Raw genomic sequence first — 14,287 nt, forward strand, 5'->3', positions numbered from 1 at the left:
TGCTAATATAAATGTCATTAAAAAGGAGGGAGGGATACCCTTTCATTTTCTTCCTTTAGAATTAAGGCCGTCTTAAAACTTTTGTAGCTTAAGATGATAATCAAGAATTTGCTGGAAAATGCTTTAATTCAACTATAAGGTAATGGAACTCTGTCTTTTTGATGATTGAATGAACAATTGTATTTCTAGTTTGAAGCATAGATTTTAGAACTGAAAGAGATAATCACCAAGTTAGTAGTTTTAAAACGTTTTTAAGCAGCAAAATTCTTTATTTAAAAAAAAAAAAACAGGACCAACATAGGCAGAACACTCTATGACATAAATCACAGCAAGATCCTTTTTGACCCACCTCCTAGAGAAATGGAAACAAAAACAACAATAAACAAATGGGACCTAATGAAACTTCAAAGCTTTTGCACAGCAAAGGAAAACATAAACAAGATGAAAAGATAACCCTCAGAATGGGAGAAAATATTTGCAAATGAAGCAACTGACAAAGGATTAATCTCCAGAATTTACAAGCAGCTCATGCAGCTCAATATCAAAAAACAAACAACCCAATCCAAAAATGGGCAGAAGACCTAAATAGACATTTCTCCAAAGAAGATATACAGACTGCCAACAAACACATGAAAGGATGCTCAACATCACTAATCATTAGAGAAATGCAAATCAAAACTACAATGAGGTATCACTTCACACTGATCATCAAAATATCTGCAAACAATAAATGCTGGAGAGGGTGTGGAGAAGAGGGAACCCTCTTGCACTGTTGGTGGGAATGTAAATTGATAACAGCCACTATGGAGAACAGTATGGAGGTTCCTTAAAAAAACTACAAATAGAACTACCATACGACCCAGCAATCCCACTATTGGGCATATACCCTAAGAAAGAGGCATGTACCACAATATTCATTGCAGCTCTATTTACAATAGCCAGTACGTGGAAGCAACCTAAGTGTCCATCAACAGGTGAATGGATGAAGAAGATGTGGCACATATATACAAGGGAATATTGCTCAGCCATAAAAAGAAATGAAATTGAGTTATTTGTAGTGAGGTGGATGGACCTACAGTCTGTCATACAGAGTGAAGTAAGTCAGAAAGAGAAAAACAAATACCGTATGCTAACACATATATATAGAATCTAAAAAAAAAAAAAAAATGGTTCTGAAGAACCTAGGGGCAGAACAGGAATAAAGATGCAGATGTAGAGAATGGACTTGAGGACACGGGGAGGGGGAAGGGTAAGCTGGGACGAAGTGAGAGAGTGGCATCGACATTTATACACTACCAAATGTAAAATAGCTAGTGGGAAGCAGCCACATAGCACAGGGAGATCAGCTCGGTGCTTTGTGACCACCTAGAGGGGTGGGATAGGGAGAGTGGGAGGGAGACACAAGAGGGAGGTGATATGGGGATATATGTATATGTATAGTTGATTCACTTTGTTATAAAGCAGAAACTAACACACCATTGTAAAGCAATTATACACCAATAAAGATGTTAAAAAAAAAAAAAAACAGGACCAGTAGTGTCCTGAACAAGTTACATTATTTCCTGGGCCTCAGTTTTCTCATGAAAGGTAAGGATGCTTAGACATAATCATCTATTTTTAGAAGGCTCCTTAGAGACATTTTAGGGTTTCATATACCTTTCAAGCATGTAAAAACAATGACTGGGCTTCTCAAACAGTTTAAAATTTCATTGTTTGGCAGGGAATACTTGATTTTTCTATCCTGTCATTTATTATTTGTGTGACCCAAGACAGATTAATTTACTCTGGGTTTTTATTTTTCCCTCTGTAAAATGGGAATAATAATAATGTAATAATATCTAACGCCATTGGATTATTATGAGACTCAAAAAGGTAATTCATGAGCTTGGTATGTAGTAAGCATTTAATAAATGTAGCTGTTACTATTATTGTTGCTATTTTTACTGTTCTGAGACCAGTGCTTTTTCTGAAATTTTTTTTCAAATTCATGCTGAAGCACTTCAGTTTAGAAACCTTCATAGGATTATAAAATGTAGACAGATATTTTAAAATTGAAAAACCAATGTTTATCATTTCATAGAAGATACTCTAAGTGATGTTGGAACTTGTTTTTAACCTATACTCCTCTTCAAAGCCTAGAGGTGTATTTGAGAATAACATTATTGCTATTAAGCTCTTTGTAATAGGGACTGACGTATTTGTCTTGAAGTGTTCATTCTCCTCTTCAGATTTGTCATTCTATTTGGTTTATTTCGTGAATCCAAACACCAATTTTCCTTATCAACATTTCCCATGAAACTTGCATGCCATTTGCTTATTTATACCATTAAAGCTGATCAAAAGATAGGGTAAAGCCTTTTATAACATTTCACCAAATTATATTCTCCTAATACCAGCATTCTTTTGAGCTTCTGGTGTGAATGCCAAGTATACTAGGTTAAACTCATAGCCCAGAACTACTCTTACCTGATACTTCCTTAAGTGACCACTTCAGCACCCTGATAGGAGTTTGAGAATAGCATTAGTAATCAGAATGCATAAGAGGATCAATTTTTATTTCTTTAATAGTGATCTAGTTCAATGAGAAGATTCCTAATATAGCTTTTAATTTTTAACCAAAATGGGCAAACTATATCTTCTCTAATTATATGGCATGTGCCCAAATATAGCTGTTCTTCCTAACAAAAGAGTGCATTTTTTTCAGACTACCGTTTAAGGTAGTCATTTATTTTTTCATAACATTTTTGGAAACCCCGCTCCATCAAATGTTACAACAATTGGCCTGTTTGCTTTTTTAAAAAAATGTAGCTGATTAAACTTTTGGGAACTCAATATTAGGGTTGGCTAAAAAGAATGAGAGTAATGTTTTAGTAAGAAAACGTTATCCTGACAAGAATGTTTTAAAACTGAGATCATTGTTGATTTTGGAAGCATTGGCATTGTAATTAGTCATGGTTTAAAAATGAAGTAACTTGAAATATCATCATAAAGTATTGTTTGATCTGAAAGAAGACAGTGAACATTTTTGGTAATTTTTAGCATGCTCCCTGGTGTGATTCATTTACTCATTTTATTTGTGGAATTTAGCTTACTGAAATTCCTGTAGCTAGATTTTCCCAGTGTTTCTAATAGCTGAATTAACTATTTTATGCTCCTTGAGAACCATTTACTACATTATTCTTCATTGTATAAATTGTAATTTTAAAGAATTGTGAAAACTAGTAAAATTGAGAGTGATTATTTACTGGACAAAAATGTGTATTAAAAAAAATAAGCCCCAATGCTACATTTTGAATTAGATTGAAGTTACAAAACAAATATCCTTGTGCAGAATAAGTGGATTATTTATGTTTTGAGGAACAGTGGTGTTAATGGTTTGGTAGTGTGAAAGATAATGCAGTGTTCAAAAATAACTAAGGAATTCCTCACCTGTTGGGTATAATTTTGTTTATTCATTCATTTAATCATCTTAGAAATTATAATTCAGCAGTTATGTCACATGGTACTTTGGATCTAAACGTTAGTAAGTCATGTTTCCTGCACTCAAAATTCTTAAGGAAATATGAAGGTAGTAAGTAAAGTATAGTGGGATTCTGTTTCCAGTGTACCACTTGCTAGTTATAGGCAAGTCAGTTACATTCTCTGAACTTCAGTTTCATCATTTGAAAATATGGACCGAAATATCTGCCCTGCCTACCTTAAGTAGCTATTGTGAACTGTTAAAGATATTGCCTGTTAAAGTGCCTTAAACTGCACATAGGTAGATGTAGTAGTACAAAGCTTTGCATGTCTCTGATTTTGGGGGGAGGTTTTCATCCTACTACCACTTCACAAATCCTACGGCATTTATTATTTCATTACAAAAGTAATATAACCTTGAGAAATAGAATCTAGAAGAGAAAAAAATATATTCATAGTTCACCCTAAATCAAATACTTTTTATAATTTTGAACTGATATTTTTCCTCCAGGTTTTAAAATTCCTAGCCTTGGGGATAGATATTCATAATTATACTACACATTCCTATACATGCATGTATATACACACACACATTTTCTTCTTGAGTTATTACAGAGTCTTCACATGATCATTTTAAGGACCACTATCAACTGTCTCTCTCATAGCTTATTCTTAGGGGAGGTTATCAATAATGTTTTTTGTATTGTTATTTTAAGATGTGTAATTCATTGGAAATAGAGGCAAATGTATTACATGTTTACCTTAAAGTAGTTGAGGAAAAGGTGTCTTAGTTACAATTACTTTTTAAGGCCTGAGAAAAAAATTAAACATATACTTGGGTCATCACATAATTTTAGCCTCTTTTGTCACACAGGTTGTCACCTCTCCAGCGCACTCAGGGCAAATGAGCTTTATTAAAAGCTATATTAGCTACTTCCTGTGCGCACTAAAAGCAGTATTTCGTACTGCACTGTCTATGGAAATGCTGCTATTCCTGAAGTGACGCGTACTCTAATGTTTTTAGTGGTCAGCGAGAATAAATTACATCACTCCTAAAAATAAAACGCAAAGTATCTTCATTCTCTTTCTCTCCCAGTCTCTGCCTCTCACTATTTCAGGTATTTTTCTTGTTGGATTTAAAATACATATAGACTGTCCATCTAATACTTTGACCTCTAAGTTTGATGACCTCTTTGCCTCCAGTGATCTTGTTCTCATGCCTATTTTAGCCATCCACCCCACAATTGTACTCTAGGTCTTATCTGGTCTCTGTAGTAGTGTCCCACACTATCTACCACCTCCCACGTTTCCAGCTTTCTCCTTTCAGTACTCGGACTCCAACTTAGCTCAAGTTCTATGATTTACCATTTTGTTCCTTCCTAGCATTTCTCTCCTTTTGTCATACTTACCTTGGAAAAAATTCAACCTTGGTTAAATCCTGCCTTTAGCTCTTCTGCACCTGCACTCATGAGGAATAGATGAGGAACCTGGAGAAAACAGTCATACTGACTGGTCTCACTTTAGAGGGATCACTAACCTTAAGTGAGTTCCAGTATGTGCAGTCCTACTAAGTGTCCGTAGCCCTCCACTTTACCTCTCGTCAGAGTATTTCACATTGTGTCACTCTCTCTTATGAAACCTCCAATACCCACTCCTCTCCACTCCTTATTCAAAGCTGATGACTTCATTTCCTATATCATTGATGCTGCTGAAGTAATCAGAAGAGAACTTGCATATCCTCCATCAACCAAATCTATCAGCCTACCTGCATCTGTATATTTATTTGCTGCTTTCCTTCCTTGTAACTGCCTTTGCTCCATCTGAGGCTACCTACCTGTACACTAGATCCCATCTTCTCAAGTACACAGAAGTAGGCTCCTGCACATGTCCCCCACTTCTACTACATCTTCAGTGTTTCTTTTCCTGCATCATTTCCAAAAACATACAAAGATGCTGAAATACCTCACATTTCCTCTGCCCCATTTAACAGCTATCCTTTACAGAAAAGTTTTTTTTATTCTCTATCTCCACTTTTTGTCCTCCCATTCTCTCTTGAACCGTTTCAGTCAAGTTTCATCCATCGTTCAGAAACTGCTCTTGTCAAGGTCAGCAGTGATCTACATGTTGCCAAATACCATGGTCATTTATCATTATCCCTTCTCCTGGACCTTTCAGCATTATTCAACACAACTGATCACTCTCCTGAAACACTTTCTGAACTTGGCTTCCAGGATACCACTTTCGGGGTGTCTCTTCTGCCTCAGTGACAGTCCCTTGCCTATCTCCTTTGTTCATTGCTCTTCAACTTAATCTGAAATGATGGAGTACTTGTGTCCCAATATTCAGTTCGCACATTTTATTTAACTAACTTTCATTGCATTTCATCTATATACTGTTAACTCCCAAATTTAATTTCTTGAATAGTTTTTCCTCTCCTAACTGCAGATTCATATATCCACCTGCCTACCCTACAACCCATTCTCAAACTTAATCTGTTCAAAACTAAATTCTTACTTCCCATATCCATTCTCTCAGCCAGCCTCCTTGCAGTTAATGACAATTCGCTTTTTCTGGTTGCTCAGGCCAAAAGCCTTGGAGTTGTCCTTGACTCTGTCCTTTCTTTTACATCCCATGACCACATTGGGTCAACTTTAAGACTATATCAGGAATCTTAGCACTTCTCACTACCCCATCAACTACCACCCTGTTCCAGGCCTGCATCAGCTCTGGACTGGTGAGGTGCAGTAACTTTCCAGTTGGCATTACCATTTTCAATCTTGGCCTCTGTGGTCCGTTCTCAACATGGCAGCCAGAGAGATCATTTAAAAATACAAGTCATATCATAGCATATGCCTCTGCTCCAAATCTACCACTTGCTTCCCATCTCACTCAGAATAAAATCCAGGGTCCTTATCATGCTCTACAGGGCATGCCCTACTGCAGTGTAGAGTGTCTGCCCCTTCTTACCTTTTAGACATCTTGTCTCACTCTCCCTCACTGTGCTCCAGCCACACGGCCGTCTTGTTGTTTGTCAGATACACGCAGCATCACTTATCCACTTACTGTCAGTAATCTGTTCCTGAAAATAACATGTTTTGCACTAAAATGCTGATAGGGAGTCTATTTACCATTATTGTAAGTAGGAACAATTGTAATGTAGTTGCATAAAACCTATGTTATCAGTTGACAAATTATCATGTTGAGATCATGTTTAACACATTGTGCCCTGATCACCAAACAACTCATATGATTGTTAATAGGCAGTTTTGTGTGTAGTAATATTTACTCTTCATTCTAATTGCTGTTCTCAATTGCTCCTATTCTTTCTCCACAGTTTTTTAAAATACTTCCTCCACTTTGGGGGGGCACTTTTTATGTAACAGTAGAGAAAAATAAGAGCTAATTATGGAAGGCACTATAGAAATTTGTTCAGGATAAGTGAAAATAGCAGAGAATGGCCCACACTGAGAATGAGGCTAGTGCCTCTTAGCTCTAGAAACAGTGGAGATTTGTTGATACTTAGTGGACTTTCCCAGTAATCTACACAGGAGTCTGAATTATACCAATCGTATTCAGAATGTAACTTAAAATTCTACTCGTGCATTGTTTTGTTAAATTTTTTTTGTTGAGTTTTGGAGAAAGAAACATAAATTTTCCTGTGTAAACACTGACAAAAAACATTGGCTGGTGAGAGATACCTCTGGTCTATATTGGTTGTATATTAAAAACCAAGATATATCAAACCAATAAATCAAATGCTTTAAGCCTTAAACTTATACAGTAATGTATGGCAATTATTTCTCAATAAAACTGAAAAAAATACCCAAAACCAAGAGGCATTCTCCCAGGGAACAACATTCCGTGCGGTATGCCATTGTTTATTAAAGAAGTGCGTGCATGCATTGCATTCTTGCTACATGTATATATATATTTTTGTGATAGAGATTTTATTACATATTTAGTAAGAGACAAAGAAGGTTTATGAAACATATCACCTGGCCCAATTAATAAAAATTCTCATCAGACTTTATATGGTAATTCTATTTTTAAGTTTTTGAAGAATGACCACACTGTTTTCCATAGTGGTTGTACCATTTTATGTTGCCATCAGCAGTGCACAATGGTTCCAGTTTGACCACATCCTGGCCAACACTCGTTGCTTTGTTTCTTTTTATTTATTTATTTTAATAATGGCCATTCTAATGGGTGTGAAGTGGTTTCTCATTATGGTTTTGATTTGTGTTTTCCTAAGGATTAATGATCTTGAGTATCTCTTCATGTTTTTATTGGCCATTTGTATATTTTCTTTGGAGAAATGTCTGTTTAAGACCTTTGCCCGTTTTTTAATCGGGTTGTTTATTTTGTTGTTGTTGAACATCTAAATATTTTATGTAGTGGAAAATATACTAAAATACTTAAAACATGTCTTTTTTCTCACTATTAGTGGTGCAAAGTACAGTTTGCTAGCTCATACTACCCTGAGCTTGGAAAGTGCTGAGAATAGCTTCAAGACCCATAATCTGTCTATTAATGGGGATGGTAAGTACAGTCTATATTTTACTTATTATACATGTTATATCAATATATGTGTGGTGACAGTAATAATTTTTAATTTTAATATGTTCCCCTGAAGTGATTATTGGCTTAGATAATGTAGTCACGAGTAACTCTGTGGATTCTTGAAAATATGTCTGTCCCTTTTCCCCAAAAGCAGAAAGTTTATTTTTCTCTTTCTACTGTTTGCTAGAGATTTGTTTGTGAGGCTTGCTTGGTGAGAACAGAAAGGTTTTGCATATTCTGAATCCTTGTCTTTGACTTGAAATTGGTGACTTTACCACTCTTCTAGTTGTCAAAGATGTATCTTATTTTTAAATTTGAAATTGAGGAAGCCAGTAAAAGCATGAAGAGCCATCTATCTTTACAACAAAAGGTATAAGGAAGGTAGTATATAATTTTATATATTATACTTCAAAAAATGAAAAAGAATAAGTAACCCAAATCATATTTCCAAACTACTTTACCAACACTACTCTATATTTTTCATCATAGGTAAAAATAATCTTGGAGCGTGGACAGTGCTCCTGCTGTTTTACAAATCTTCTAATCACTTACCTCCCTTCTTCACCTTGCTATATATTTCTTTTTAATAAACTATAACTACAAATTATCTAGAGAAAAAGGTTTAAGATTAATTTAGCGCTACCTTCCCATATATCCTCTGCTTGCTACCAACAGAAGGTAGGCATGAGTGATTCTGCAGATCATTCATTACGTCAGTATATGTTATGTCAATATATGTGTAAACACTGACAAAAGCATTGGCTAGTGAGAGATATCTCTGGTCTATGATGGTTGTATATTAAAAACCAAGATAAATCAAACCAGTATTTTACATTCAGTATCAAATGGTTTATAACCCATATCATATGATATTAAGTATTTGAGTTTAAATCTACCATCATATTCTGTGTTTTCTGTTTGTCTTACTTATTCCATGGTGGTTTTCTCTTTCTTGCGTCTTTAAGGATTGATAGTTTTATCATTTCAGTTTTTCCTTGTTCTAATTAAAGTTATAATTCTTTTTCTCATCTTTTAGACATTACCTCTAGAAATTTTATTAATCATACTTAAGTCTAAAATTAAAAGATAATTTTACCTTTTTCTCAGATCCTGCAAGGACTTCAGAATAAACTCCATTTCTTTGACCTATGTGCTGTTGTTATACATTATAATTCTGTTTGGTTTTTAAATTTCACAAGATGTTTTATACACTTAATATTTATTTAGATTTGCCTGCATGTTTCCATGTACTGCTTGTGTCTTATACCTTACATCTGGTATTATTTTCCTGCTGCTTGAAGTGTAATCCTTAGAATTTATTTCAGTTTGTTCTGCTAATATCATACTTCTTAGTTCTTTGTGTATGTCTGAAGATGACTTTGTTTAGCTTCATTCTTGAAAGATACTTTTTACATGATGTAGAAACTTTAATATTTTACTTTGTGAATATTAAAGATATAATTCCAGTACCTTCTGGCATCTCGTACTGGCTGTCGAAAATCATTTGTCAGTGTGTTGCTTCTGTGAAGGTAACTTTTAATTTTCTCTTTGTCTTTGGTTTTCTGAAGCTTCACCGTGCTATAGGTGTAGAATTTAATTTTATTTATGCTGCTTTTGGACATCCTTGATCTTCTTTAAATTGATGGATGTCTTTCATTATTTCTGGACAAAATCTTACTTGTCTATTCAGGCAGCCTCTGATCCATTCTATTGCCTTTCTCCATGTAGCATTCCTAGTAAACCTATGTTAGTCTTTCTGACTGTATCCTCTATGTTTAGTACCCTTTATGATGTATTCCTCATCTTTTTGTCTGTCTTTGCTGCTTTTCTGGATTTTTAATGCACTATCTTCTGTTTCCTTTATTCTCTTTGCAGCTCTGTCTGATCTGCTGATAAATCTGTATACCAAGTTCTTCATTTCGCTTATTGTACTTCTTATTTCTAGAAGTTCTGTTTGACTTTTTCAAATCTGCTATGCCACTTTTCACTTTTTATTCTCTGCATATATTGTTAATATTATCTTTTAGGTTTTTATTAAAAGAGTAGGCATAGCTGTTTTATAGTCTATGGCTAATGATTCAGATATATAAAGTCCTTCTTGATCAGTTTCTCTCTTTTTTCTTTTTTTAACTGCTTCTCAGTCATGATGTCTCAATTCCTTGCACGTCTAGTTATCTTCATGTGCTTGTCATTGTAATTGAAAGTCTACATAGAGGAATAAATTAATGCTCGGTGTCTCTTTTTGCATCTCGCAGGCACCTGGTGAGACTATCATTCTGGCCTCACTTTATCCAAAGACCATGTCTGAGTTTCTCTGCATCCCTTCATCCCTACCTCCGGGCAGTGGGAATCCTGGGCAGTTAGGTTGGTTTACTCATGGTTCACCACTACCCTGTTGGTGATTCCTTTGGGATATCAGTTTAATATGAGGAGAATCGTCCCATTAATCTGCCTACACTGTTCAGGTCCTAGACTGTGATTTCTGTTCTGCTTCCCTCGTCTTGCAGGATCTTTAAGTCATAAATTGAGATTTTCTGGGATTGGCAAATGCTCTCAGGACAAACACAGCTTCTGTGCTCATTTAACTCACTGGTTCTCATTTATCAGATTTGTACTGGAAGTTTATTATAGTTTTGTTACCTCTTTCTTGCTCTGGGGAAAAGTTTTAAAATATATTTGGTTCAGCATTTTTAGTAGTTTTCAGTGGGAAGATTGGTCTGAACAATCTAATCAAACCTTCTATCACCCAAAACTTGAAGTTTGCAATAGTATTAGCATTGTCAATTTTATCAGAAAACTTGGCAAATTAAGTTTGTTTAATTCCATTTGTGTTAGTTCTCTAGAATTACCAATATTATCACCATATGTTGAGTGCCTATTATGTGCCAGACATTGTTCATTGAAATATTATTCAGCCTTGAAAAAGGAAGTTCTGCAATATGTGACAACATGAATGATCCTTGAGGACACTATGCTAACTGAAACAACCAGTCACAGAAGGACAAATACTACCTGATTCCACTTATATGAGGTATCTAAAATAGACAAACTATTAGAAGCAGAGTCGAATGGCAAGGGGCTAGGAGAAGGAGAAAGGAGGAGCTGCTAATAAACAGATCTAAAGCTTCAGTTATACAAGATGAATAAGTTCTAGAGATCTGCTGTACAACATCATAACATTTGTTAACTCTACTGTATTGTACACTAAAAATCTGTTAAGAGAGTACATCTCCTATTACATGTTCATACCACAATAAAATATAAATAAATAAATGAACACTGTTAAAGCAGTTTTTATTCTTAGTCTCTGTGAGACGTAGTTATAAGGGAGCATCACAGTGAAGTGATTAATAGTGGAGACTGGAGCCATCAGCCTTAGATTCGTATTCTAGTTCTAGCACTGGCTAGCTGTGTGCTTTCACAAGTTCCTCATTTTGTTATCATTTATATTTTACAAATGAGTAAAATACAGCTTAGAGAATGTAACATGCCAGATTATGTAGCTAGCCAGTGGTCGAGCCAGACTTCAAGTAATCTAGGAAAGGCTGTGCTCTTTCTGCTATGCATTCCGGTTAGGCATGATTACTGATAAAGCACCTAAAGACTCAAAATACTATCGATGTGTGAATAATGGAATTGGTGATGAAAGGTCCCATTCTTTCAACCAAGTCACCTGAAAGGTTGTGGAAGGGAATAAAATTCACAAAGAAATCATCGATTTTAGCAGTGTCACGTCTTCAGTGTTCTATAAGATATTACTAGGTTCTCCTTTAATAAAATGCTCCTGAGCAAATAAGCATGGGAACTATGTGGTATACTTCTTTCTTTGAGAAACACAATAAAGACTAGCGTTAAAGACTGTGAAAAGACCTGTGCTTACAGCAATAATACCCAACACCTGTTGACATTGGAACTTGTAGATTCCACAGAAAAAAATTTCAAGAACACTAACCTATATGCCTAACCCTTTTGATGTGATAGGTATATCTCTAGAAATGTGTGTAAATTAAAATCTTGTAAATCAGTTATATTTTGAAAAAAAAAGAAAGCTTGTAATTAAAAAGAAACAAAATTTTATACAGAAAAAAGCCACCCTCGGATTTATTCATTAATAAATCTATGTTTAATAGGGTTTCCTAAATAAATTTATGTCAGTGTCTACCAAATACTATAAAATAAAGAGGAAATACAAGATTTTTGAAATTTATAACTCAACTTTATTACTTGTGCTAGTTTAAGGAAAAAGCCAAAATGATATCTTAAGGCTTATATTTGTCATCAAGAAATTTTTATACCTTTTACAAAACAATGAAACCACATTGTAAAGATTGACTCACATGGAACTGAGATGTTATCGATTCTTTCTCTTGCCTGTGTTTTGTTTTTGTTGTTGCTGTTGTTTTTAAACTCCATTTTGCTCCCCATCTGAAACTACAGATGAATTAGATAAAATCTTTAAGTAGTGAAAAGTCAAACTGCTCTTTCACTTCCTGTTTCATTTCATCTTGTCCTAATACCACCTTTGGTTAGAAAAGAAGAATTAAGTATTTTGATTAATGTGTTGCACAAGGGCAGAAAGACAGCATTGAGAAATGGAAAGGATATGGTTTGGGGAGTGAGAGTGCCCTGGATATGAAATTATGAGAAGCATCTTTTACATGCCAGACACAGCGATAAATGTCATGCACACATTATCTTATGTGATTTCACAGCAACCCTAGTACTTAATAGGTAGTATTTTAAGAATGAGAAATTGATACTCGGGCAAGTTAAGTGAATAGCCTAGATGCTGTATTTCTTGTCAGAAGTAGGGAGAAAAAGATGTGACTGTGCTTTATTCCACAGTGGTCATGAGCTGTAGAGAAACCTACGTAGGAAGTAAGAGGTGATTGCAGTGTATGTGGCACGTGATCTGTAGGGCAAAGAATTTTACATCCAGTATATCTTTTCAAGGTCTGCAGTGAGGAAGGAATTATTTTTCTTGGTGTGCCATGAAATCTGAACTTATTTTACTAGAGAAGCACACTGTTACATGCGGTATTTAGGTTCCAGATACATTATTGATTGTGACTGGTCTGAAAAACTAATCATTTATGATTCTGTTTCTTTAGGAGGTGGATCCTAACTTAAAAACAAGCCATTCATAAATCTGGGTTTGCTATGTAAAGAAATTCGCTTTTGGGGCTTCCCTGGTGGCGCAGTGGTTGAGAGTCCGCCTGCCGATGCGGGGGACTTGGGTTTGTGCCCCGGTCCGGGAGGATCCCACATCCCGTGGAGCGGCTGGGCCCGTGAGCCATGGCCGCTGAGCCTGTGTGTCTGGAGCCTGTGCTCCGCAACAGGAGAGGCCACAACAGTGAGAGGCCCGCGTACCGCAAAAATAAATAAATAAATAAATAAATTCCCTTTCAAACTTTAAACTCATAAATCACAAGGGTGATTTCAATTGTATTACGTAGATGCATGCTTTTATAGAATTTTTATTTCATTTCCTGCCTATTTTACAAAAGGAGATTCTCATTTATTTATTTATGTCTGCATTTTTAAATCATTGACTTTATTTTATTTATACACTTATTTCTCTCAGATCAAACCCTTTGTTTCTAAAAGACAGCAACTTTAACAAAGAGTTGAATAGTCCCAGACAATTTGTGGTATGCTATTCTTTAGTAGAATGTTGAGCAGGTAAATTGTTAAAAAACTGTTTTTGTGTTAACTTTGTACTCTTCATTTATGCTGGTCTTTTTCATTTAACTGATGTGTCAAGCCTTGGCTACACTGCCTCTATATATTAAATAATTGTATTTTTACAAAAAATGTTTTATTTTCCGGACTTACTAAGACCTTTTGGTCGATGATAGTAACAGCCAATGGTTAGTCATTTAATAGGCAGTTACCAACATGGGTGCAGTGAAAACTTTACAGATATTTTTTATGTGGTCCAGTGTGAACATAGGACCGTATGTTGCATTTTTATTTATACCCCAATACACAGAATAAATTATGCAGTGCTTTCCTTCCATACAGTTATAAAGGTTGTATACCTGCCTGCACACTACATTAAAGGACTATCTTAATGTTTTTTGAAAGAACTTTTTTAAACAATTGCAGACTTACAGAACAGTTAAAAGTTTAATATCAAGATTTTTTTCCCCCCAAAATATATGAGAACAAGTTGCTTACCTGATGCTTCATTACTCCCAAATATGTTAATACCTGTTCCTACTAAAAGACATCTGGCTACATCACTACAGCTATTCGAGTCAGCATT

General features: G+C 35.2%; 1 protein-coding gene across 1 annotated transcript in view; it reads left to right on the plus strand.

Moving 5' to 3' along the window:
* The window catches only part of RTKN2 (rhotekin 2), a gene marked incomplete at both ends in the record, with an annotated part of 76,903 nt that overhangs the window by 38,909 nt on the left and 23,707 nt on the right, over nucleotides 1-14,287 (plus strand). Inside the window, one exon of the mRNA XM_082854707.1 lies at nucleotides 7,904-7,998. Within this exon, the coding sequence (XP_082710833.1) occupies nucleotides 7,904-7,998 (95 nt within the window). The remainder of the gene's footprint in view (nucleotides 1-7,903; nucleotides 7,999-14,287) is intronic.

This window comes from Leucopleurus acutus (assembly GCF_964270905.1).
Source record: "Leucopleurus acutus genome assembly, chromosome: 14".
NCBI lineage: Eukaryota > Metazoa > Chordata > Mammalia > Artiodactyla > Delphinidae > Leucopleurus > Leucopleurus acutus.